We start from the raw sequence: 25,334 nt of genomic DNA, 5'->3' as shown, positions 1-25,334 counted from the left end.
ATTAAAAAAAAAAATAGGGACACGTGGGAGCCTTTGATTGGTGTCAGACAAGTTTCGTACATGTTATACAAGGGTAAGATGGTCATTTACGGTGAAAGATTTTTATTATTTTTAGATGTTTGAGTCCGTAAAAGAACATTGAAATATCTGCTTCAAAATAAAGGATATTTAATAAATGTAATCAAATGCATTGCGATCTCATGCAATTGCATTCACAACGAGAGGGCTTCTCACAAAATGCTTGCCATCAGACCATGTCAGTCTTCCGAACACAAATCCTCTCCCAGATCTTTCCTCCTGTGTTTTAAAATTCACTGTGAACACCTTCTCCTCTCCAACCTTGTCAAACTTGAGGATCGTCGGGTTAACAGCGACGGTTATCCCGAAGGGAGCCACCACCGTGGCCTTGTACAAACCGGGCTGCCCGACGTTCTTCACGGTGCGCGTAACGGTCAACGACCCGTTGAGTGTCGGCACCGAGATTGAAGGGTAGTTCAAGTCCTCAAGCCTGACATGCTTTGATGGGCATGTGAAGGACTCGTGGGTTAAATTTCGAAGTGCAGATGAATTGTAGCCTAGAGTGCACAAGAAGTTCAGGTAGTCGGCGAATGTCGTGTCGTAGACTAGACCGGGATTGACGGCGCGGTTAGGTCTCAGGTAGCCTGAGCCAGTGGCAAATGGGGTGGCTTTGACCTTGGCATAGTCCTTAATTGATGCTCCAGTGTTGTCTCTAGTTCTTGCTGCAGAATGAGAATTACAATCAGATGTCATTTGACATGGAAAAATTATATCTGATCATTAACAGATATCTTCTATCTACCTGTTGTCATGATAGCAGATCTGATCGCCGCGGGGCTCCAATCGGGGTGGATCACCTTGAGGAGGCCCGAGACGCCAGAGACATGAGGGCAGGCCATCGACGTGCCTGACATCAGAGCATACGGGACGCGGCGTTTGTCGAAATCCTTGCCGGTAGGGCTAATTGCTTCAGTGAAGGCAGCAATTATTTCCACACCTGGAGCAGTGATGTCCGGCTGAAAGATAAGCAGTGGCAAGAGTCAAGAATCAGAAGCTAATTTAGTACATTAGAGTGCTAGATAGTTGATAGCATCTTATTGCAATTGGAAACCTTCAGGATTTCTGGTGACAAGAAACTAGGCCCTTGAGATGAGAACTCAGCCATCATTGGTGCAGGTTTTTTGCCAACTTTTGTTACTCCTGGTGAAATAGAGCCTAAAGGATGCCTGAATCAAACAAGCAATATAAGTTTACCAAGTTGTTCTTAGTTTTAATGCAGAACTAGCCTGTCTCTTATTCAGAAAAGAACAATTTCGTCGAAATTCTGTATAATAAGATTGCATGATTTGCAACAAATGTGAGATGCAAGCAATGTATATAAGCCCTTTTTGGTTTTTAACTTTTACTGATGGATATTACAACAAGAGCTTACTAATGGATAGTCAGTGGTCTAACTATTTGCTCTCAAAGAACAACAGTAGGATAAAAGAATGCAAACTTTTTCAATTCAGAACTAGCCTATCTCTTATTCCGAAAAGAATCATTTTGTCGAAAAATGTATAACAATGAGATTTCAGCAGACCTTGTTAAATGTGGAACACATCTCTAACTAAGGCAACTGTCCTAAATGAAACAAGACACAAGAGCAAATCAGAATGTTTAACCTACAAAGACAACACACGAGAGATACTTGTGATATGCATGTGTGGCATCTAAAAGTCAATATGTTAGCAACTTAGCTGATAGCCATAAATTTGATCAATTTGTGTACAGAAAAAGTAGAGCTAACTAGTTCTGTTCTCATAGAGTAACAAGAGCTTACTTTGTATGATTCATATATGAGCCAAGAACGAAACCATCTCTGTAACTGATCATAGTAGATGGGAGAATATGAGGGTCTGCAATTAAGGTGCTCCCTGATTCGTCATCATTCACCAGGATCATACCGATGCCGCCAGCTTGAAGAACAGCCATGCCCTTATCCAATCTACTAATTTCTCCTCCGCGTTTGCATATAACTATCTTACCATTAACCTTCCTAGGATCAAGGGAGCTCGTATTGCACCAGCCACTGTAAATTGTATCAGGAAAAGAGCGAATTAGCTCATAACTCACAACTACGACTTAAAACAGTAATGTTCATAAATATGTCGAAGTCCTTACGCTATTTCTGCAGTAACATTTGCGGCAGGGGCATCAAAAGCATTGATCAAAGGATATAATTTATTTTGTGGTAGGACGTTTTGTTGCAGACTTGTTCCCTGGATGAAACACAATGAAGTAATCAAACCATTACAGAATTGGTGTCTTCTTTCTATCAGAAAACTACTTGCCATTGAACAATATGTTATACTAACCTTTATTTGCTTCTTATTGCCAAGAGTAAGGTATGTTACAAATTCCCTGTCCGTGGTGCTAGCCCCCACAGTTGTGACCCATGGTGCGTAATTAGTGACCGTCGAAAGATCAGGCCCTGAATTGCCTGCTGAGCACACAACCGTGATTCCTCTTGCGGTGGCGTGCAACGATCCTAATGCGACGGAGTCTTCCAAGTAGTTGCCAGACAGAAATAGAGGATCTACTCCAAGGGACACCGAGATCACATCGACACCGTCATGGATGGCAGCCTCGAATCCTGCAAGTATATCAGCGTCTGCGCATGAATCAGCCCAGCATACCTTGTAGGTGGCCACCCGAGCATCAGGAGAACCACCCTTCGCTGTGCCATTGGCAGCACCGAACATCTGAGCCCCAGGGACGAACCGGCCTGCGGCTGTGGAGAGTGTGTGCGAGCCATGCCCATCTACGTCTCGTGCTGTGTTGCTAAGCGTAATGTTTGGGTACCATGACCGAATGCCTTTGTTGAAGTACCTTGCACCAATTAGCTTCCTGAATCAATCAAAGGATAAGATCACAATTTGCTATAGTCCTCATATGATAACATCTAGTACTCATTCTTGAAGAGAAAAGTGATACAATTGTAGAAAAAATTAGCAGTAGAATTAACAAAGAGAGACCTGTTGCAAGGAACACCCGCCCTTGTATTGTTCTCACAATATCCTCTCCATCTTTTAGGAACTGGTCCCATTCCTTCATCATTAAAGCTTTTGGATTCAGGCCAAACACCTTCAATACAAAACAAGAGTGCAAGCTGAATCAATATTTACATGAACATACCAACTATAAACTTGAGATTGATATTGAATTAGCCTACCGGTATCGAGGTTTGCGATAATTACATCCGCACCGAACTTTGCGTTCGTCCAGATGGGGTATTTATTAGCCATCTCCACCGCGAGGAACTCCCACGAGTGTGTCGTGTGCAATTTACTCAACTTGTTCTCAAATACTGATACAACTCCAGGATGCTCTGCAGACCAAAATTGAAGCCTATCTTCATTGCCAGAAGCAAAACTCTGAACGTTTAGCATCAGAAGGTCTTAAAAGTGTCTTACTTGCTAATTCACGCGCTTCTTCCTCTTCCAAGATCGCTGCGAAGCCATTGATGTTCTTCGTGTAGGAGTAAACTATCGCATCTTGCGCCTTCTCCTTACTGTTAATGGCATATTTCAGAAGAAGAAGAAGAAGAAAAAAAATATACAAGTTTTTATAAAAAAAGAAAAGAAAATTCTGGCAAAAATTTCTCACCTTCCAATACAGGATCCTAAGAGGTCATAATGAGAATGCTTTGCCTGCTCATAGACTTCCAAAGAGACCTCAGGGCCATGAGAATGTGCTCCCAGATATACAATGTATGACTACAATCATACAAACAACCATAAGCATAACTTTACAACAACAAAAAAAAAAACAGAGGCTAAGGATTAGCACATTGCTTGCCTTCTTCGCGGCAAAGACCGGCTTCTGTGCGAGGGCGAAGAGCAAAATGGTGATGCAGAGAAGAACATTCTTAGCCCCCATGTTTGTATAACTTTGCTACTAAGTATCACTCCGAATGCATAATAATATACATAAGATCAATGAATATATAGCATTGGGGGAGAAATAATCACAACAAATATTGGTTGACAGATGATAAGAATTTGTGTAAATATAGTCGGGATGATTCTTCTTGGCGTAAACAAATTAACAAATCCAGCTAACGAAGAGAAATGAGGTTAAGAAAATGGACGAGGAAGAGAGAGCGAGAGGCGAATAAACCGCGGGAGAATCTTTAAACCGTTAGACTGCTTCCTCCCGGTCTTTTCGGGAGTTTGATTTGTGGACAGGAACCGGTCACGTGAGGGGAACCCCTCCTGTCACGTGCCCAAGAATGGGAATTGTTTAAATAACACCCTTTGCTTTAATGTTTTTGTAATTAACACTTCTTCTTTTTTTTCTAAAGTTTTACTTAAGTAGGTAACCGACGTAACTGAATTATAACCTCCAAATAGTCGAATTTAACTGAATAAAATACTATCAGTTTATATAAAAAAGATATAATAAAAAAAGTGAATAAAAAATAAAAGGATATTTACATTGACACCCCTCTACACCCGACCGTGACAGGAACACCAAATAACAATTATACCCCTAATAGCTTGATAAGCTTATCAATTTAACCTGCAAAATAATTTAAAATTAGAAATTACTTAAATACCCTCAACTAACTTATATAGTTTCTTTTATGACCCCTAGCAAACCCAACTGGCTATCATCGAAACCGTGCCTCCCACTCTCTCCCTCCATCTCTCTCCCTCTCTCTCGTTCTTAGATCTCCAATGAAGAAGTAGTCACGGCTCCGACGAGTGCGCCAAGGACGCTGCAGCTCTGGCCAACGACGAGCTCGAGCAAGCTCTTCGACAAGGCCGGCCCCGGACGCCGGAGGAGGGCGGCGGCGGTATGCGCCAGAAGGATCGCGGAGAGAGCCGCTGCAGCCGGAGGTATAATGAAATCAAAAGCCAATGCACCTGACATTTTAAATTGGAAGAACCTAATACATTCAGAGAAGATATCTAATTTTGGAGCTCAAGTGTCATGAATGCCGTGAGAACCAGCAAACTATTTCATATTTTCATATGCATGAAATGGGCAGTAAACCGTGGAGCTTCCAAGAATATCACATCTGTATTCATGTATGTATGAATACATGAACTTCATTGGTATATATACCAACTAGAATCAGAGGGCTATCAGCTGAATTGTTTCTTGGTATGCTCAGGCATAAAGTGGAAGATCAGCACCCAATCCAGCTATTTGAATAATGAAAGCTTGTTCATCGTTCTAAGCTCTTATAGAGAGGGTATATTTGTCCATTAATATTAATATTGGATCAAAATCAAATTAAGCTCTTTGCCACCTGTTGATATAGTCTGACATTACTGCTACGTAAGTTGATTCGCTCAATTTTATTGACGGTAAGCTAACGGAAGGATGACATTGAAATTTTTTTAAATTTAATAGAGATAATATAATCTAAAAAAATTCTAGAGTTGTCCATAGAACCAAGTATAGTAAATGGGGTCTCAGTGTAATTAATCCAGATAAAAATACTCATATCTTTTTTTAGGGTTACACATATTTTATCATCGTATACTTACGCTACAAACGACTTTATCATCATATATTTTATAAACTATTTTCTCAAACATATGTTAGTAAATGTAGTTGAAAGGTTGTTTTTGTACTTGTATTTGTAGAATTAAAAAAAGCAAAGCCTGATATAAAATTTATGGACAAAAAATAATTGTCAGATTTCAAATAGCAAATAGTTAATCATAAGAATCATTGAAAATTCGTAACCGATACTTTTCTCATAATTTATTTTATAATCTTAATCTACCATTACAGTCACAGACTTGGTAAACAGCATAATGAAATAGATTCAGCATTCTGCTTCATATGAAAAAAATAAAAAGCATCACAACAATCTCATGTGAGATTTTTATTAACAGCTTAAAATGAACTATGTAAGTAATGTCATTCAAATCTAACGCCTTTCTATCTCCAAATGAATCAAACCACCAATTATTTCTACAAAGGGAATTACAAATTCAAACTTAGACATGGACTAGAGCCTCCATGTGTAAGTCCTCACCCCCAAAGGACTTCTCACATGATGCTTTCCGTCAGACCACACTAAGCCTCCAAAAACATAATCTTTTCCCGTGCCGTAATCTTCTTCCACCTCTAGTCTGACTCTGAACTTCTTCTCCTCACCTACCTTATCGAATGTTAGAGTTGATGGCTTCACTGTCACCTTAACTCCTCTAGGCGGTCTTACACGGACCGTGTACGTTCCTGGTGATCCTACATTCTTTACAGTGCGGATTATCGTCGTTGAATTTGAAAGATTAGGGATCATAATCGACGGATAATTTAGATCTTGAAGCTCTACCCGCTTCGATGGGCATTGATATGGATAGATATTAAACGTTGCAATTTGAGTAGAATTATAGCCGAGAGAGCACAAGAAGTTCAAGTAATCGACTGTCTTTAGGTCATAGACTAAACCCGGATCCATGGCGCGGTTTGGCCAGACATGACCTGATCCATAGCTGAATGGAGTGGCCTTGATGAAGGATGAATTTGACATAGGTTGTTTCTTATTATCCTGAGTTCGTGCTGCAAATTAAAATAAGAAAAAAAATTAAGAATCATATATCGTTATTCTTTTTTTTCAACTTAAACTTTTAGAGCAGATGTTAATGCTCACCGCTGGTCATGATAGCGGATTTGATTGCTGAAGGGCTCCAGTCAGGGTGCAGAGTCCTGAGAAGTCCGACGACGCCGGAGATATGAGGGCACGACATGGAAGTACCGGAGATCGAGTTGAATTTTACACGTCGAGTGTCGAACATGAGGCTAGTCGGCGCCGCAGCTCCGCTGAACGCAGCGATGACACTAACTCCTGGGGCAGTGATATCCGGCTGCAATGCAGTAAAAGTAAGTTTCAGATTCAATTTTTTTTTAAAAAAAAAAAGAGAAGAGATTTGAATAGAAGAACATAAATATATAGTAACCTTTAGGATCTCAGGGTTGACTGTGTTTGGACCTTGGGATGAGAAAGCTGCCATGAAGGGTGCTGGCTTTATGCCAAACTCTGTTGTTGCTTTTGTAATGTAACCAAGTGGTGATCTATAAATTGAAATTGTTGGAAACTAAGAAGACCGACTCAAATAACTAGCGATACTACATCAGTGAGGATGGAATGAAGAATGCTTACATAGTAGACTCGAGATAAGAGAAAAGAACAAGTCCATCAGAATAGGAGATGTGGGTGGCCGGCAGGACATGCGCGTCGGCGATGATCTCGTTGCCGGTGGTATGATCGTTGGCGAGGACCATGCCGACGCCGCCGGCCTGGCGGACCGCCTCGCCTTTTTCGACCCTCGCAGTAATTCCTCGCAGGCAGACGACAATCTTCCCTCTAACTTTCTCCGGGTCTAGAGACCTTAGATAGCACAATTCACTGCAGCAACAAGGGGGAAAATTGGATTCTCTCTTTGGTTTAAGATCAGTAAAACAAACAACTGTTAGATTCAAACAAGAATAAAATTTTAGTTGTTGGCATTATTTTTCGCATACGCATCGTGCTCCGAAGAGTTCGCGGCCTTGGCTTCTTTGGAGTTGATCATTGGATAGAGCTTGTTACTTGGTAGCCTTGTAGGAGAAAGGCTCTCTCCCTGTAAGCATAGAAGATAATTTAACAGAGAATTATGAATTCAAACACTTTAAAATTGATATAAGAAACCAACCTTAAGTCTCTTGTTGTTAAACAAAACGTAGGCTGGAAACTCCCTGTCCATTGTGCTAGCTCCGACTGTAAAGATCCATGGAGCCGTGTTTGAGACCGAGCCAGGCTGCGGCCCCGAATTGCCGGCCGAGCACACGACGGTGATGCCATTCTTAACGGCGTGGAACGACCCGATCGCAAGGCCGTCCAAGAAGTAATCCGTCGGGTTCCCGCCGAGGGACACCGATAGAACGTCGACGCCGTCATGTATGGCGGTGTCGAAGGCGGCGATGATGTCCGCGTCATAGCATTCGCTACCGTTGACAGGCGGCCAGCACACCTTGTACGCCGCAACTCTAGCCCGCGGTGACCCGCCCTTGGCCGTGCCGTTGCCGTAGTTGAAAACGTTAGCTCCGGGCACAAACCCGCCAGCCGCCGTGGAGAGGGTGTGCGTCCCATGACCTTCGGCGTCGCGTGGCGTCTCGAAGGTGGCGTTCAGCGGGCCGACGGCCGATTGGTAGCCCTTGTTGAAGTACCTTGCTCCGATAAGCTTCCTATATAACATCAAAGAATTCAATGTTATTAAACACTCATCATTTGGTATGATATCTATTGGGTACAGAATGAATGAAACAGTACCACCTAATTGGAGGGAAACCGTTGTTTAAATTCTAAAGACGACTTTATTTGGATTTAATATCATTTTAGTGAGTTCAAAGGTATTTATCACTAAAGTGGTGCTTGACTGTTCGTGTGAAATTAGTTTCAGTGTTCTTAAATATGCCGAAACTTTTGACATTTGAAGAAAAATGTACACATAAAAACACTATGTTGACTAGAAAGAAAATGTTGAAATTTTCCCACTAAAAACTCCTTAGACTTTTTTAATTTAATACTATTTTAGTGAAAAATATATTTTTAAATAACGGGTTTAAAATATTTATAAATTTAGACCTGTACATATAAGTTGTTCTCTTTTTTATGCGAGCAAAGAAACCTAAATTCACAAATACTTAAAAAATATAAAATTGTCAATTAAAAAAACTATTAAATATAGAAAGTTAAATTTTAACGGTTTTAATTAGGACAGTTACACACGTTTTAACTAATTAAATATGTGAGGAGAGAGAAATCTAGATCTAAAATACTTTGAGTTGACTACTTAAATGAAAAGAACTGAAGTGGGAAACGCATGTCCCAAGTGAGATCTAGTGAAAATTAATTTGGCCAGTTAGAGGCTGGCAAATACTTCCCATAGCTTTGATCATCTATTTCAGTGCAAATCACACTGGGATGCTGAATGGGGGCCACATAGAAACAATATGATGGCGTTATATTTACATGAGAGATGCATTCATTGCATTGTGGCTCCCAAAGCTAGAACAATTTATATTGAGGGACTTTGTGGATCTCAAGAGGTACATACAATTAATGACTAAAGAAGCAATCGCCATTGGACAGTTAGGATCAAGACAAAAGATTTTAATTTTCCCAGAAAATAAATAAATGCAATTGTACACTTCTATAATTGTGAGCCTAATTAATTTGACAGGGATAAGGCAGTCTATGGACAGACAGACAGAACTTTCTTCCTTTCTTGGCTGACCATTGATAAGGATCCTTAGATATCACAATATCTTAAAACAATGAACCAAGTTGATTTCAAAGATGATCTCTATTAGCAAAAGTCTTGCATTAGTTGTCTATGATAATTTAGATAAAACTAAAGCATTTATAGTTGTCCATAATTCAACAGTGTTCTATCTTTCTGGAGGTAAGACTTCCATGTGTCTGCAAGATTCATCTGCTATTGACTTTGGCTTCTTGAGCATATGCATCAAACTTATGACATCACATTCCTTTTGTCCTCAGATTACAGAGTTCTTTGTACTAAAGTTTCATTTCTATTTAATAATAAAATCATGTCAGCAAACAATTGAGAACATACAAGGCTCTTAGAAAAAAAAAATCAAGATGCTTTTCTGATTAGGTGGTCTACCTAAGTTTTACAAAATAGTTTAGTAGCAAGATATAATAATGCAGCATCGAACAAATTGCACAGTTTATTTTAATCAACCATTAATCTAATAATTGCTTTAAGTTATCAGTGAGAAGAAAAAAGATTGCATCTACTGTATGTGATCTACATTTACTCACTCTAGAAAGTAGTAGAGAAGAGAGAGAGAGAGAGAGAGAGAGAGAGAGAGAGAGAGAGAGAGAGAGAGAGAGCTTCATGTATTAAAAAGGTGTGTGCTTTGTGTGCCCACATTGTTTTTAGAGGTAGAGGGAGTGCATAGTAGACCTGTTGCAAGAAAATCCTTTATCGCTGTTATTTTGGCAGATTCCTCTCCACTTTGATGGAATTGGCCCCATTTCATCATCCTTAAAGCTCTCAGATTCTGGCCAAACACCTACATATCCACAGACACATGCAATAAAGAGGTCAGCAAAAGTTAGATCAGGATATAGCAAGGAATCCAGAGGGAGGAAAAGGAAAGGATTGAATAGGTTGGCTAGTCAATGGTCCTTGTCATCATGCAATGTCTCTCAGTTGATTCCTTTCAGAACAGCCAAATTGTCTGAAGTCAACAGATGCCCATGATCTCAATTGGATAATTGGAGCATGCACATGAAGATTTTTTTTTTCTCTTTTGGAAAGAGGCCTAGCAGAGTTCATAATCCACAATTAGATTAAATTACTGAACCCAAAATAGTCAGAAAAGAGCAAAGCATCTCAACTTTCTCATTAACTCCTCTAAAACTTTCTATGCTTCTAGACTTGACAACATCAAGTAAAGCAATTGGAAGAATCAACACTAAATGCCATGGAATGTTGGATTTAGCGGAAGAATCAGACCAAAGTATCTGATGAGAATTTTAACTAAAAAAGTAGAAACAGGAAGAAATAAAGGAGCTGTGAGCACTGCAGAGGCCTCTCTATTCTATCATATCTAATGTGGTTGATGTATCCTAATTATTGAAGAAGTTTTGTCAGTAGCTTGGAATAAATCTTATTTCACAGTAACCAGATTATTGCTTGAAATTGATCAATAACCCAGTAAGACTATTGCAGAAAGCAACACATCAACCACAACTCACTCCATCCTACTATTGAGCGACGCAGTACCTTGAACTTAGTCAAGAATTCCTTTGATGCCAATAGAAACAAGTGGGCTATGACCTGACTGTCTACTGTAGCTCTGTTAGGAATTCAAAGGTTATATTATAATGCTATAGAAATAAGTACCAGTATCAAGATTTCCTATGATCGTATCCTCGCCAAATCTCGCCTTCGTCCACAACGACTCGGCTGGAATCCTTCCATCCCTCTCGAGGCCGAGAAATTGCCAGGATCTTGTTGTGTGGAGCTTATATCCTCTATTGGGAAACACTGACACAACTCCAGGATGCTCTGCAATAAAATCCTCAAATTAGAACAGCAAGAGAGACACCAAATAGTCAAAACAGTGGAGTTAGATGCATCACTTGAGATTTCCATTGCCTTCTCCTCTTCGATGGTCGCCGCAAATCCATTGATGCACCTTGTGTAGGAGTAAAAGATTGCATCTTTGGCCTCCTCCTTACTGGAGTTGATCCTCAAATCAGTAAATAATATTTGCAGCAAAGAAGGAAGTAAAGAGATTAAAACAAAAAACCAAAAAAGAGGAAACTTTGCTGATGTCTCACTCTCCCAAAACCGAACCCAAGAGCTCATAATGGGATTCCGTTACTCTCTGAACGACATCTGAATAGTCCTCCTTGGCGATATCAGAATGCCCACCAAGGTAAACCACATAGGACTGCACGAGAAAAATGAAGCAAAAAAATAAAAGGACCCAGATGAGCTTCTTAGCTGAAATCCTGAAAAAGGTTCATAAAAATGCAATCTTTGGAGGAAGTGAAGCAAGAGAAGCCATTAACAAGCGATTGCCTTTTTGGCAGCAAAGGTGGGCCTTTGCAATAGAAGGGAGAAGAGGAAGGTGCTGAGCAAAGAGTAGGAGCTCCTCTTCCCCATCTCTCTCTCTCTCTCTCTCTCTCTCTCTCTCTCTCTCTCTCTCTCTCTCTCTAGAGACTAGGAGAGAAGCCCGTAGAGTATCGCACCTGGTGTTCCCTATCTTATAGGTTTGAGAGAGAAGCTTCTCATGATCCGGCTCCGATTTCAAAGCAGCTAACATCTCTCTACTTTGTGATAGATAAAATGTGATAATCCATATAATAATTAATTAAATCCAAGATTTAGATACGAATTCGGATAGATTATTAGGCGGATAAATACATATGAATATTTTTTTTAATACAGATGGAATAAATTAAGAGACAATTAACAAAATATTAAGAATTCCAAAAAATATTGTTTCTGTATGTCAAGTACATACAAATTTAATAAAATCGATCTCCATATATAATATGAACCATTGCTATAATAATATCAATATTTACTATTTAAATAAATAAATTAAAAACATAATATATGGATTATAGTGCACTAGAGAAGATATCTTATGAAATTCTGGCTTCAGATGGTGGGGAAAAACTTGATGATAATTTTTTTATTTTTGGATTAATAATGAGCTGAGATCTCAGCTAATGATATATCCGGTGCCAATTAACTGAGACAAAAATAGAATCCAACTCTCGATCAACATATTGAGAGGAGAGGACAGAGGACCGTGGCAATTAAGGGGATACTTTAAAATTGCTACATAATTTTGTCATCCTTAAAAGAAAAGTTGATGATAATATTTCTGTACCACTAACATCTATATCCACGTCTACATCCCTGAGGGGTATGGGTTCTCTGCAAACTAGTTGTATGGAATTTCATGCAATTTTTTTTTTTTTTTTGATGTTAAGGAGCTGTTTTTAGTTATGTATTACTAAGCTACCGACCCATTAGCTGCGTCGGAAGCAATGAGTTTATAAAATTCTGGGGGGGGCGTGTCCTAATCAGTTGTAGCAACTAGAACCGGAGGACACACTGGCCCTAGCCGTTGCCCAGTTAGCTACAACATTACATTCTCTCCCTATGTGTACAAACCTAGTTTCCAAACATTCCTTTCCTAGCCTAAGGCATTCATGCACCATGTTTTGATGCGCCAAGAACTATTCTCCACGCTCTGCATGCATTTGATAGCCTCCTGGCAGTCTGACTCTATGATCACTCTCCATTATCTACAGAGCACCCTCAAACCCACTTGGATCGCCCACAATTCTGTTTCCAGCGCCGAGTTCCCCGGGCACGGTTCCCACATTGCCTGAATAAAGTCACCTTTGTTGTCTCGGAAGATTGCCGCTGCACCGCCTTAGCTCGCTCCCGCTGGAAACGCCCCATTTGTGTTAACTTTTATCCATCCTTACTGCAATCTAATACGTGACATAATTAAAAAACCATCATATATTTTCTCTTTATTATTTATAAAATTTGTTTATAATACCTTGTTTTTTTAATGATTTTACACTCTCTATTTTTAGCCCTATGATTTTGTGAATATGTGCAGAAAAATATCATGAGTTAGATTTGGGCTAACACTGTGAGAATATTCAATTAAGTAGAGATATTTTATTTTTAAAATAATTAAAATGTCATTAAGTATGATTTGGCTGAGAATATTTTTATAATTTTCTTAGTAAATTTAATTTAATTTAGAGGTTTAGTTAAGTTTAATTAACTAATCTAATTGCAAGGTGTTTCTGCATATATTCGCCAAGGTTCAATAAATAGTGAAAAATATATGGTGTAAATCGGTAAAAGATAGGGTGTCATATGCAAATTTTTCTTATTATTATTATAAACACTCTACTCTATTTATACTTGTTATTCGACTCTTGCATTTTACTTTTATTACATTAGAAATGAATGTCCATTGTATTTTTAACAGACAATTATCATATAAATAAATTAAAATAAGTTTCGATATAAAATAACCTTCTTAATATTCTTGAGTAAGTTTTTCAATATTGAAGTAAAGATAAAAGGAGTGTCTAGATTTTTTTTTTTTTTTAAAAGTAACATAATATTCTATATTCCATTAGATATTGTTAGGTTAAAAATAGTTTAGTATGTTTTTAAGGCTTTAAAAGGAAAATGTAAGAGTGGAATATAATAGGATGTGTATATATATATATATATATATTAGATCCACTTAGGTACTTCTATCAAATTAAAATTAAATCCTATATGAAAAGGTTGACCATTGTTCTAATAGGATCAATTTATTTTTAAATAATCATCTAAAAGTTATTACAAGATAATATTGAAAATTTGATCAAGCTCTTCCTCCATGTTCATCAAAGGGGAAAACCATTAATTCTTGAAGCAATGAAGCTATCCCTAGATGACTCTGCCACTTCCAATAAGAAGCTTAGATTGATTTGCCTTTTTCTTCCCTCTTCCATGGCTGCAAGTTATTACTGAGATGGTCATACCATACCAATCTATTTTGATCCTTATAAAGTTTTGATTAAATTTTCATCCAAAATTAATCCTATGTATCATCTTCGAATAAGACTATATATTTATGTGGGGGTTAATTTTATCTCACATAACTTCTAGGTATTCCTCTCATTTAATGCAGTCAAAGCTGTCCATGTTGTGGAAAAAAAGAGGCTAAACTCTTGATTCTCATAGATAAAGTAAATGGTATTCATAGAGTAAATGCTATTGTTTGGGGTTTGGGTTTGCCTTCTTGGGAGATTGATCCTGATCTCCATCAAATATGGTTGTTTCTAAGTTCTCAAATAATATATTGCCACTGGAGTCCATTGCAAGCATTGTGCACATGGAACAAGTTGTCCTCCATATGCTACTATCTTCAAGTCAGTGCAAGTGGTGAAGAGTTATACTATGACTAATGAAACTGATATGATCTTCTATGGCTGTGGCCAAATAAAAGTAAAGAAGGAAGTATATATAAAGACACTGAAATGTGCATCAATCAAGGGCTGTGGAGCCCTACCAAAGTGGTCAAACATTACTTTCAATTTGAAGTTATTTAAGTTTTTCAATGCAATGCATGTAAAATAATATCGATTTTAGACGATAATAATACGATAAGTATATTGAATGGATGTATATTTATAATCTTTGTTAGTTGAATTCCGATCGATATCATTTAATATGTATTGAAAATGTTATTAAATTCTTTATAATTTTGTCTCTAATAGGTATTTTTAAATTTGATATGTGATTTAGTCAAATATTTATAAGTAGAATAAAGTGACACAGATGAAGCTATAAGGTTAAACTAATCATAGATTAGTTAAATATAATTTTTCATAGGTAATAAATTGTGTGGTAGTGGCACACCTCCATAAAATATGGAATAAAAGTGGGAAAATGGGATTTAAATCCATGATCTCTGAAAATAATTGGCTCAGATACTATGTTAAAAATCAGTTGACCTTAAAAAGGTTAAGACAATGGATCCACGAAGCATATTTAATCTAGCAAATAAACACTATCAAGAAAACGGCCCCATTCTTGCCCAATCTAATTGACTAGTTGATTAACTCTATGAATAGTTAAATTGGACAGTGGGTTGATGGTGAATTATAAATTCTCTTGTTATGGGTTACCAAACTTTCAATTCCTACTTCAGTCAGCTCCTGACTCTTCCATGATACATCTGTAATAATTTCTTCAAGGAATCCTTTGTCATGAGCCCTCTTTTTCTAAGTTGCCATTTTGGACTCTTCCATTGTCTTGCTGTTCTTCCTTTGTCACTGCATTATCTAAAAGACAAAAAGAAGGTCATACCAACTCATGAGACTTAAGAGAAAACAGGGGGTTTCTTTGCATGTGATACAATGCATAGAGATTAGTCCCTTGAAATAAAACTGATTAGTGTTCTTGGAGGAGAGAACTAAGAGAAGGCAATGAGGATCACACCTTTTGCATTTATTGCTTTGATCATGGTTGCGGTGTTCGCCGTCGGGTCTGCGACTGCGAGACTGGAGGCCATGGAGCATGAAATCCACCCACAAGGTTAGTGATTGTAGAAATGAAGAGTCAATCTGCAAATTACTTAAAAGGAGGTAGGAAAAAATAGTTTTTCTAATTATGAACCTTGCTTGAAGCACTAGAACATATGCATAGAAATTTTAATCCCTAATAAGTATCAAGTACTAAATAAGAAGGCCAATTAGATATTAATAAGAATGCAAGATGAAGGTAACAAGTAGCCTTTAATCTGTGCTTGCATAACAATAGATTTTATTTACTTGCTTTTCTCTTTCTTCTGATTCTTTCTGAATATTTGCTGCAGGATGCAGGTGCTGCTGGTTTGTTCTCAGGCCTTTGATCCACTGTGGCAAAGTTTGCTGTGGAGATGATTGCTGCATATAAACAGTACAAGAATTTAATTTCCTTCCTAATAATTGAATTCTATCAAATTCTGAGATAGACTTGTGCAACATGAATGTTGTATGAGATCATTGTTCTACAGATATTTGTTCCTGTTCTTCTTCACCCTCAATTCATTGATGTAATAGATGTGATACTCTTCCCATAAATAAGAGAAAGGAAGGTTACAGTTAATGCAAAATTAGCTTGAAGTGCTCCATGTTTTGTGTTTGGTACTATTACAAAATTAGCTTGAAGTGCTCTAGGGTAAAAAACTGCGGGTCCTATTTTAGAATAAACCAAACACTATTTTAAATGTAATAGTACAAGAACAACTTATGGACGAATCGTCGATATCTATGATTATATCTATAATGATTTCGTTCAGCTCTCCCTTCTCCGTGCTTGATATCCAACCTCTATGATTCTCGAGATTGATTCCTTGAGACAAAGTTCGTCAAGATACAAAGTAGCCAAGATATATAGAAAATATTTTAGTACCTTTCTTCGCAGTCTCCCAAAACTCCGGTCAGTGATCTCTTCAAAGATAACTTAGTGTAAGGTTAAAAACCCTCGATTTCTTCTTCTAACTCAACAAAAACTGCACCATGCCTGTGCGTTTGAATGCCCTGAAGTGAGTTTGAAATGGGCGTGAATCACTTTCTTACATCATCCGTTCTGGAAAAAATGAATAGAAACTAATTTTAACCAACTGCCCTCATCATACTTATTGAGAACCACTATCTAACATCTGCACAAAACTTCATATATATTTTCCCATTGCGAACCGCTGCCAAAGAATTAAATTCTTGACTTGAAATTCAGTCTTCCACATAAATACTTTTCATAAAAACTTCATCCAACTTCTCCAGATGTGTGTTAATAATCAAATATAAAACCTTACATAGATGATTCAAGTTCAACTGTTTATTAACATAATCAAAAGATTTATCATCACAGCAGTCATTAATTTTCTCCTCTCAAGGTTGAGATTGAAAGGAAGTAGTTGGCTAGGCATTTAAGTTGGGACATGTCATAGCAATTAGATATTCCTGGGCTTATTCAGGTTGAAGACTAGTCAACAATTTAGAGTAGCTAGCATTGAATGCATCTCACAACAGACACCAAGTAGGTATCTTGCAAACTTTCAATTCTTGTGATGTGGCAACTTAGCTCTCCTCTGATGTCTTCCCTTAAAGATAAGAAGGAAGACTTCGCCTATTCTCTTTCTCAACAGTCAGATGTCAGCGACCAACAAGAGATGAAAGCAAGAGTAGTGAGTCCAACAAAGGGGCTGTAACATGTCATACTTCCATCTCTTTCCACTCATGACATGAAGAAACATTTGAATGTTCTGGATTCATGAGCATTATTGTCCTATATAATGGTTAGAGCAGTGTACATATTCCACAACTAAACATCTTGGCTCTCAAAGAAAGAGAACCATGAGAAGGAAAACTCTGCTAGCTCTCATCACTTGGCTCATGGTGGCGGCGTTCTTCGTCACCACCACGACTGCATCACTGCGTATATATCTCTTATACTTCTAATATGTGTTAATGGAATATAATTGACTTCAGGGTAAAAATAGTTTCGGTGCAGGAATTTAAATACAATAGTTTCCAGGCCTCAGAAAAAGTAGGTTGCCGTACTCCAACAATTCTTTGTTTCAATCCTTTCAATCTTACTACAATAGAAGTGAAATATACTAGCTTCTAGGCTATACTGGCTATAATCTTTCCTTGATAGAGGAAGAACAGAAAAAATTCTAGATTATTGTCCACAAGAAGATATATAAGAATCATTAATGGCTACCTTCAGAATTAGTTCTCTGGGGAAATTCAACCATAAAACATAATCCAAAATTTTAGAGGAATTTTGCTTGTTTAGGCAGTGCTTGTCGTTTGTTTTGTCATGTAATTGTTGAACAGAAAGAATATAAAGGTCACCTTTCTTGTTTGCTGAAGCTTGCAGGTGCTGCTGGCTGATTCACAAACCTCAACCAACATGCGGGCACGCCTGCTGCGGGTGGGATAATTGCTGCCCTCCAACACCACCACCACCACCGATGGGATAAAGTTCGGAACTTTGGAGTCCTGAGACAGCAGTTGTAAGGAACTGGGAAGGAACAATGGATAGTTTTGTATGCCAGCATATAATAGTAGCTAGTATTTGCCAATAAATACCCTGTTCCTCCACTGTCCATGTATATAATTCTCTCAATGCTAAACAAATTTGATGATAAAAGTATAATTCAGATGCAGGAGTATAACAAAATGACATAAATGAATCCATTTACAAGTAGTAAGAACTCTCTTTCTATCTCTACTTCTATAACTGAAGTACATGCAGCTTCGACAAGAGCACCAAATATGCCAAACAAGGAAGCTGTTTTAAATTACAAGGAACCCAAGATCTTAAGGTACATAAATACCCACAAGGTCACAATCCAAAACCCACAGAAGAACCCACAACCAACGCATGAACAACTACTATCAGTGACTCCAACAAGAAAGCGACAGTCACCAATTGAAGGGTCAAGGTAAGTTATCATCCCGAGCCCATCAAAATCGCAGCTCTTTGCATCCTGCTTCTGTAGCTGATAATAGCTGTTGAAGGCATAAGAAATATTACCCTTCTCCCCAATAGCATTGCATGATCCTCCATAGTAGAGAGTGGTGCAATCTGCCATACTGCAAGCCAGCTTTATATGATTCCCGACACCATCAAGATTTTGAAATGGGTTGGCGACACACCACCTTGGTGGAAGATATTGAACATTTTTGGCGTTCTTCAACCCTCCGTTCCCTAAACCAAGGTTCAAGGGATACTTGGCCTGACCATCAAAAGAAAAAATGCCCCAGTGCCTCTCAAAATTACCAGGAAGTACATTCTTTTGCTCTTCATCGAGAAGACCGAACAGATACATATCCACTGGAGGAACTCCTGGTCTGAGAGGGGTTCCTTTATTGCTCAGAACATGGTTGATAAGACCTTGGTTGAAAGCCCTTGCAGCACTTAGGTTTGCACTTGGTGCTCCATCAGTTGGCCAACCCACCTCCCCAATTGCAATAGGGATCTGTCCATATCCAATTCTGCTCAGAGCAGCCACTAATGTGTCAAAGTTGCCATCAAAGGCGTTGTAGTATACATTTTGGCCATCTACAACAGGGTGAGAAGAGCCCTCAAAGAAGGCATAATCTTGTGGAAAATCTGAACTCTGATATAGACTAAGGAAAGGATAGATGTTGACGACAAATGGAGACCCATTGGAGTTCAGAAATGAGACGATCTGGGTCATTATTTGAGTAAGCTCAGTTCTAAACATCCCTTGAGATGGAAGAGAAGCAGACTGATATGCATCAGCATTGCAAGGGACCACTAACTTTATGTAGCCTGCTAGATTTACTTTCGCTAGTGATTGCTGAAGGTTGGCCATTGCTGGAAGAACAAAGGACTGAAATTGACCCTGGTAGCTTGAGAGGAAAGGCTCATTGCCTACAGCAATATATCTGTTTTTATATGATGGTAATGATGAGCATCATAAAACATGTACCAAAATAAAACTTCAATAAGCAACTAAACAAGAAAGTAGAAGATGAGAAATAGTAAATCTCAAAAACTTTCTCAAATACAACAAATATAATTTCAGAAGCAATGATCAATAATCCTAGATTCTCATTATTGTAGTTGTGTGGACTGCACAAAAGAAAATGACGAAGGGATATCATAATAAAGCAGTGGACAAATATCTTATACATATCTTTAGAAAGTAAACGTACTTTGGATGAAACAGAATAATGTGATAAAGCAGATTGTTAGTTGTACTCAGCAAGAGGCTTTCAAATACTAGCCACAACCATATAGTTATCCATATCCATTTTAACTCCTCATTACACTGGAATTATAGAAAACACCCTATCCACAGGATATCATGCAAAACCCAGAAATTGTTTATTCTATCTTTCCATTGGTCATTTGTAACATTATTCCAACTCATACAAAAAGGACATCATACACCAAGAGATTGAGAAGTAAGACCAAAATGTGGAACATAAGAAAAGGGGAAAAAAACATGTTATCATCCCATTTTCCAATATCAAATGTATTAACTTAGACGTGTGACAACTTGTAATTTGATAAAGCAGCTTTTTTCTAAAAGTGGATATATATATAAAACAGTAAGATGCACTTACTGAAACATATAAGAAAAAGTACTTTCATTTTGGCATCAGAGTTTAACATCCCAAACTCTGGATATTTTTCTATAAGGAGGGATCTAACTTTTCCACTGATTTAAGTGAACCACACAATGTTTGTAGGTGACAAAAATTGGCAACTTTCATGTGAATCAAGTTAATCCCCTCGAGTTGAATGGTTCCACCAGCTGAATACAGAAATTCAAAGAAATCAAGTCAAGATTTCTTCCTTTCGTGGCAACTCATGACAAAGTTAAAATTAAACCCGAACAACTCCCTATCTCATTTTTATAGTATTTTTAACTAATTAATGACGTGTTTAAAAGAGAAACAACAATGTGTAGGAACTGGAAAACCTTTATATCTCATATTCCGGAATAAGTGCTTCAATGAAACTTATACACTCCATTATTAATTATATTTTCTTTTACTCACAGCAATTTACTGTTTTGTTCTAAAATAAGTATCTCGTATTAAATGAACAATAAGAAAGATCCAAAGATCCCCACAGATCTTTGGGCAACACTGACTTGCAGCATCAAAAATGCTATATCTGCACATGGTGTATAGGATAACTCCATATACATCTGAATCACGTAATTGCTTATCCACTGAAATTGGAAAGAACTAGTGAAAGCATATCACATCCTAAAGAACAACATCAGCCATGGATGCTTAACCTACTACTGCATCATAGCTCAAAAAGGGAAATTTGACCCACAAAAGTAAAGAACTCACTCAAATTAGTGCCAACTTACCTAATATTGACACCTCCTTTGACCATATATCTCGTAATATTCTGAGAAACCCAAACATCAGAAGCAGCAGCGGAAGAGGCCAAAGTCCCCAAAATGTCATTCGGCATCCCCACCATCACCTCAATGCCGCTCCCCATCAGTGCCCTTAAGACGGCCGGATCGGTATCGAACAGCTTCACTTTCCCAATCTTGTTCTCCTTCAAGAGATCTACCACTACGAAGGGCGAGATCTTGTGGGAAGACAAGGTCCCCCAGTTCACCCCAATGGCCGAATCCACAAAAAGATCGCATCTTTGAAGGACCAACAAGAAAATAAGGGATAAAACCAAGTGAGTCTTCGCCATTTCGTCCCAAACTACGATCTTTAAAAGAGATTTGAAGGGCTCATGGGGAACCAAGGAGCATTGCGGTGGATTTAGGGAGGTGGGATGGTGGTTGCGGCCATAGAGGGTGGGGGAGAGTGGTAGGAGCACCAGTGTCAGTAACTATGAAAAAGGAAATGGGATTCCATCTTTCACCTTATAGTATGAAATTCCTACTACTCCAATAAAATTAAGCTGTCTATAAAGATGTCACTTTTTCATTGATGATATTACCATTTGGCGGAACTGAGCTTTGAGGAGATAAAAATTTTGTTGCAGTAAATTTAAATAGGCTTTTCTTGAAAACGACAAGGTAACCTGCGTGTCTAGAATATATATTATTCTGTTCTAATACTTTTTTTAACTCAGTGGGAATCGTGAAAGGTAGAATTTCTTCTCTTTTTTTCTTCTTTTTTTTTCCTTTTCTTTGGGGGGAAAGATGGATTTGAAGGGGTAGATGCAATCAGATATTATCATTTCAAATTTACTTGTTTCCAACTCTAAATAAATCCTTATCTATACTTTTAATTTATACATTTAAAAATAGTTTACAGATGATAATGCTATGGAACAAGAACAAAGATAGCTTTCGTGTTTATTATCAATGATGTAATGGTGATATGCAAACAATGGACATTTGAGCGAGTATGTCCATTTCTTAGGAGGTATATAGTCAAGTTTGGGACCTATCAGGATTCAGGAGGTATATGTGCAAAATTATGACAAGAATTTAATGTCTGAAATTACTAGATCCCTTGCTCAACAATATGAGCATATGGTCACTATTTCAATCTGGTTTCTTTAGTAAAACATCCATCAAAAGACTAAAACTTTGATTCGCTATGGATATGATAAAGTGTGTTTATAACTTTGTAGAGTATATAGGACTAGAATCAGTATCTCAGATCTGAAACTAGAATTTGCATCTTTGTGATTTCTTGTGGAGCTCTGACAGTAGAATCTAACAATACTAATTCAGACTATATTTCCCAACCATACGAAGAAAGAAGGATGATGTTTAACATCAATCACGTTAGGATCAAACTAATAAATGTCCGAGAATGTTCATCAAAGGAAATATATATATATATATATATATATATATATATAATTTAAATCAGACGTGTAAACTAGGAAGCCCCATTCTTGAATCCAGAGTTAGGAAGTAAATTTTTGTTCAAATTGCTAACTATCCACCAGATCCCCGCACTCCACCGTCATAAGTCATCTCACAATCACATTTGGAGACTGAAGAGAAATTATTGTCCTCTAATCCGAGAACCTCCTTTTCTCCAAGTGTAGAAACTTAATATTTTCTACATGCCCAAAATTGCACAACCTTAAATAGAAACAAAAACGGAGAAGATAACCTCACAATAAAGCACCCAAATAATTACAATACATATAAATCATAATCTTCACCTCAAGAGATAATAATCAAGGTATAAACCTAATAAGGCCAAGTCTTCACAAATAGAAAATTATCAAATTTACAAGACAAGTTTACAAGAGAGGTAGGAGATATAATAGAAGGTCACTAACTTTTTATCTAGCAAAACTCCAAGATGGATTTTCTTTCTTCCCTTGCTCTCTAAGATGACGCCAAAATAAAGAAGATAACTAAAGTTCTCTCGACATACAATGACTTACTTTTATATGACTAAAAAAACTCATACATAATAAGATAAAATATTATTCTCAAAATGCTCCTAATAAGTATGAGAACTATCAAAATAATCTTGGTAGTAACACACCAATTAATTAGATGAAATAGTAGGATAAAAATGATAACTAAGTTTGACACTAACTTTTAATAAAAACTTGACTCACTTAATGCTTCTCCAGTGACAGGAAGGACATTTGATCCCTCTTGTTCAAGAAAATCACTACCATGTATGAGAATGTAGCTTTCCTGTCTATTGATGCAATAGTGGATTAAGAGCAGTGAAAGAAGGGTTTAGAAGACTAACAAGACTACAAGTCCATGCCCACGTGGAAATTATGTCTGAAACTAGCGTTTTATGTTTCAAAAGAAAACTAGACCACTGATTTGAGTCTCTGCTCTTCTAGTGTGCCTATATATTGGCAGAATCACTTCTTAGTCTTTAGAGGAGACTTAAGAATAACAAAGGATCCAACTCCTGATGGCCAAGGTAGGTGTTTGAACTTTGAACACTGGCTCTATCAAATTTGGTGAGCTGAGATGGTCTAAATTCTTGGTTGATTCACTTCCAGCAAAAGATTGTTCTGAAGCTCTACATGGAGGACAAGAAGAAGCGCACAAAGGCCCTCAGAACTGCTGTCGGCGTCTCGGGTAATCGATGTCTGAATCTCCTCTGATTTATCTTACAAGCAATTGAGCAGTATCTGACATGCTTGTAATCTCCTACTCTACTTCCAACTTTGGTTCTTAGCAACTATTGATTCAAGCCACTACTACCCATCAACTGTAACAAGTTACTTTGTCATATAACTGAATAATACTTCAACTAGTTCTTCTCTCTACCATCAACCTTCTGACTGTCTTTTAATAGAACTTGTTGATAATATTAATCGCATAGCATCTTGCCATCTTTTACTCTGTTCGTTCTTTTACTAGCTTTAATTTCCATTGTGGAGCTTTCAGATAAGAAAACATCGGCAGATGAAAAGTAATAAAAATTGTGTTGACTATCTATGTATAGGTGTTGAATCTGCATCACTGGAGGAGGACAAAATTGTGGTGGTCGGTGAGGGGATTGACTCGATCGAGCTAACAATGATGCTTCGAAAACGAATGGGCTACGCCGACTTGGTTAGCGTCACTTCAGCTGATGAGAAAGATGATCAGAAGAAAAAACAAGAAGAAACAATACTTTCCTATCAATTTGGTGCCATAAAACCACTCCCTGTTGTAATTCATGAGCCTGGCTATGATCATAATAGTTGTATCATTATGTAAAACGTATGTAGCTTTCTTTCTAAATTATAGATTCTGAGGGGTTTATTTGTGTTCATATGATTGGGAAATTATGCTTCATAATTTTGTTCACCTAACGTATCTAGATTTGATGCATGGGTTCTAACAATATGAAGGATGATGAATAGTACTGGATGAACAGTGTCGATGAATATACTAAGGCTTTAGATCAAATCCTAAGAAATCTTTTTATTATTATTAGAGAATCCGAAGCTTTGAAGAGATCAAACTTGTACCTTTGGGAGAAACAATTTTTATTTTAAGATCTCACCTTCACCGCATGTTCTATATCGAGAGTCACTGAGGTTAGAAACTGATCACACGAAGATAAACAATTTTATTTATTATTATATTGACAACGTGAGATAGATATGTTTCCCTCAAGTTTTGTTGGAAATAACGAGTTACAAACTAAAAAACTATTAAGTGGTGCACAGCAGTGACAGGTTGCAGCCTGTTAGCTAAAAGCAATTAATATGCATGCATTAGTGAATCTCCATATGATAAGATAAAAATGACCTATTTTTTTTATCATGCATGAGAAAGACCTCAGCATAGTCTTTTTTCTCAAGCACTGCTAATAATGCTTGCCTATCACTTGATTACATAGAAAAAAAATGAGCTCTGATTTGGATGCTCATCTCAATCTATGTCTAATTTCTTTTGCCATAGTTGCAAACTTATTGCCATGATTTCATGTTACTAGATAATTTGCACAGAGAGAGAGAGAAAGAAGAAGTCTCATAATTAAGATGTGGAAGTAGAAACTAATTCCTTCAAATTTAACTGGTGGATGAGATTAGGCAGAAAAGGATTATTTTTAAGCTCCAAAATGGAGGACGAGAAGAAGAGTAAAAAGGCATCTCTTGAAATCATTCAGAAGCGTAATCTTTGATATGATAATTAATTTCCTACTCTATTTCCAACTTTGGTTTCTCAATCATCTCTCAAAAGTACTCGTCTATTAATTATATCTTCTTAGGAACTACTGGTTCCAGCTACCTACTCATCTCCAATTGTAA

At 37.5% G+C, this 25,334-nt stretch overlaps 4 protein-coding genes and 1 long non-coding RNA gene across 7 annotated transcripts; 2 read left to right on the top strand and 3 right to left on the bottom strand.

Moving 5' to 3' along the window:
* Window positions 1–161: 161 nt before the first annotated feature.
* On the bottom strand, window positions 162–4,060 carry LOC140772276 (subtilisin-like protease SBT5.3). The gene is made up of 11 exons (XM_073114265.1): window positions 3,859–4,060; window positions 3,667–3,776; window positions 3,474–3,571; window positions 3,233–3,388; window positions 3,036–3,144; window positions 2,376–2,907; window positions 2,182–2,279; window positions 1,841–2,089; window positions 1,130–1,244; window positions 821–1,034; window positions 162–740 (listed from the first exon to the last, which is right to left on the bottom strand). Exons 1-11 carry the CDS (start codon window positions 3,937–3,939, stop codon window positions 199–201), a joined length of 2,304 nt encoding a protein of 767 aa, XP_072970366.1. The 5' UTR covers window positions 3,940–4,060; the 3' UTR covers window positions 162–198.
* Window positions 4,061–5,878: 1,818 nt separating this feature from the next.
* LOC140772084 (subtilisin-like protease SBT5.3) lies at window positions 5,879–11,774 on the bottom strand. Its single transcript, XM_073113972.1, has 11 exons — window positions 11,625–11,774; window positions 11,381–11,493; window positions 11,180–11,277; window positions 10,941–11,105; window positions 9,996–10,104; window positions 7,716–8,247; window positions 7,546–7,643; window positions 7,184–7,429; window positions 6,981–7,095; window positions 6,674–6,887; window positions 5,879–6,582 (listed from the first exon to the last, which is right to left on the bottom strand). The coding sequence occupies exons 1-11, from the start codon at window positions 11,706–11,708 to the stop codon at window positions 6,029–6,031; spliced, it is 2,328 nt and encodes a 775-aa protein (XP_072970073.1). The 5' UTR covers window positions 11,709–11,774; the 3' UTR covers window positions 5,879–6,028.
* Window positions 11,775–15,141: 3,367 nt separating this feature from the next.
* Window positions 15,142–16,246, top strand: LOC140772666 (uncharacterized). The gene is made up of 2 exons (XR_012106323.1): window positions 15,142–15,677; window positions 15,958–16,246. It is a non-coding gene; the product is annotated as an uncharacterized lncRNA (long non-coding RNA).
* Window positions 16,247–18,268: 2,022 nt separating this feature from the next.
* Window positions 18,269–21,469, bottom strand: LOC140772665 (glucan endo-1,3-beta-glucosidase 5). 2 transcript variants are annotated; one of them, XM_073114840.1, is made up of 2 exons: window positions 20,992–21,469; window positions 18,269–19,546 (listed from the first exon to the last, which is right to left on the bottom strand). In XM_073114840.1, the coding sequence occupies exons 1-2, from the start codon at window positions 21,333–21,335 to the stop codon at window positions 18,433–18,435; spliced, it is 1,458 nt and encodes a 485-aa protein (XP_072970941.1). In that variant the 5' UTR covers window positions 21,336–21,469; the 3' UTR covers window positions 18,269–18,432. The 2 variants fall into 2 exon arrangements, with proteins under 2 accessions (XP_072970941.1, XP_072970942.1); XM_073114841.1 differs by having other exon boundaries at window positions 18,269–19,532; window positions 20,992–21,227.
* Window positions 21,470–23,411: 1,942 nt separating this feature from the next.
* Window positions 23,412–24,354, top strand: LOC140772384 (heavy metal-associated isoprenylated plant protein 16-like). Of its 2 annotated transcripts, none has more exons than XM_073114436.1 (3): window positions 23,412–23,506; window positions 23,589–23,676; window positions 24,038–24,354. In XM_073114436.1, the coding sequence occupies exons 1-3, from the start codon at window positions 23,498–23,500 to the stop codon at window positions 24,292–24,294; spliced, it is 354 nt and encodes a 117-aa protein (XP_072970537.1). In that variant the 5' UTR covers window positions 23,412–23,497; the 3' UTR covers window positions 24,295–24,354. The 2 variants fall into 2 exon arrangements, with proteins under 2 accessions (XP_072970537.1, XP_072970538.1); XM_073114437.1 differs by having other exon boundaries at window positions 23,428–23,506; window positions 23,589–23,667.
* Window positions 24,355–25,334: the final 980 nt, after the last annotated feature.

The sequence above is a fragment of the Typha angustifolia genome, chromosome 12, assembly GCF_048772165.1.
Source record: "Typha angustifolia cultivar Huaian chromosome 12, ASM4877216v1, whole genome shotgun sequence".
Taxonomy (NCBI): Eukaryota; Viridiplantae; Streptophyta; class Magnoliopsida; order Poales; family Typhaceae; genus Typha; species Typha angustifolia.
This window is presented reverse-complemented; position numbering and strand designations above follow the sequence as displayed.